Source organism: Egretta garzetta, unplaced genomic scaffold, assembly GCF_000687185.1.
Source record: "Egretta garzetta isolate BGI_Z169 unplaced genomic scaffold, ASM68718v1 scaffold343, whole genome shotgun sequence".
Taxonomy (NCBI): domain Eukaryota; kingdom Metazoa; phylum Chordata; class Aves; order Pelecaniformes; family Ardeidae; genus Egretta; species Egretta garzetta.
In genome coordinates this window covers 106713-107964 of record NW_009259038.1, presented here as the reverse complement: position 1 = coordinate 107964, position 1252 = coordinate 106713, and the positions used below count along the sequence as shown (strand labels likewise).

At 67.4% G+C, this 1252-nt stretch overlaps 1 protein-coding gene across 1 annotated transcript in view; it reads left to right on the top strand.

Annotated features, from left to right (window-relative positions):
• Positions 1–1252, top strand: part of SH2B3 (SH2B adaptor protein 3) — a 26194-nt gene that overhangs the window by 20495 nt on the left and 4447 nt on the right. The window contains 3 exon segments of the mRNA XM_035890467.1: positions 212–313; positions 586–664; positions 667–1187. Of these exon segments, the coding sequence (XP_035746360.1) occupies positions 212–313; positions 586–664; positions 667–1187 (702 nt within the window).

Below are 1252 nucleotides of genomic sequence, written 5' to 3'. Positions count from 1 at the left end.
GGTATTTCCTTGCCACGGGGGGGTATTTCCCTGCCGGTGGAGTATTTCCCTGCAGAGCGGGGTATTTCCTTGCTGGCTGCTGTGTTTCGGGTGGCTCCCAGCAGGCTCAACCCCCCCACCCCCATCCTAGTGGAGCAGCGGGCTGTGGGGCAGCGTTTTGGGGTGTGGGGGTGCTAGGGCTCAGCTCAGCCGCTCTCCTCCCCCCCTGCAGGGCTCCAAGCCGAAGCTGCACGCCGCCTGCTCCGCCGTCCAGGAGGTGCGGAGGTGCACACGCCTCGAGATGCCCGATAACCTCCACACCTTCGTCCTCAAGGTAAGGTCCAGCCAAGGGGGTTCCACAGCCGGCCCTGAGGCCTTTCCCACCCTCCGGGGTGCACGTGGCTGCCGAAAGCTCCCGTGCCAAATTTCAGTTCCTCTTCCCAGCCAGGGAAGGGTTGCATGGGGGGGGAATGCGGCATTTGGCGGGGGGCAGGGGGATGCTCTGCCCCAGCTGGTGTCAGGGTTGGTCCCCGAGTGTGGGTGGGTGGGAAGGGGATGCAAATCTCTCTCTCTGAAGCCCCCTTGTCCCTCTCTGCTGTCCCCCAGGTCACCAATGCCACTGACGTCCTGTTCGAGGCAGGGGACGAGCAGCAGCTCAGCTCCTGGACGGCTGAGATCCGGGAGTGTGCGCGCAGGGGGTAAGCGCCCGGCGGGTGTCCCTGAGCCTGGGGACAGCGATGGGTGCCCTGGCAGGGGCGACGCCAGAGGGCCCGGGGGAGGCGGCGGGGCCGAAGCCGGAGCAGTTCCTCTCCTCCTGCCCCTGGTTCCACGGGCCCATCTCCCGCGTGAAGGCGGCTCAGCTGGTGCAGCTGCGGGGGCTGGAGGGCCATGGCGTCTTCCTGGTGCGGCAGAGCGAGACGCGCCGCGGCGAGTACGTGCTCACCTTCAGCTTCCAGGGCAGAGCAAAGGTACGGGCGGGAGAAGGGCTGGGGCGGGGGAAAAATCTCACAGGAGCCCTTTGGGCAGCCCCCGCGCTGCGGCACCGTCTCTGTCCCATTGCATCCCACCCCAGGGCGATGCTCTCCTTGCCCGGTCCCTGCCCCGATGCTTGCAGCGGGCTGGCAGCCCCAGCCCCACTCCTGGGGGCAAAACCCCCTGCAGCGAGCAGGGCACCGCGGGCTGGGGATGCAGCACCTCATGCTAAGGCCGTTTGTCCAACTCCCCACCCCACCCCCGAATATCCCCATGTCCCCCCATCATCTCCTCCACCAAG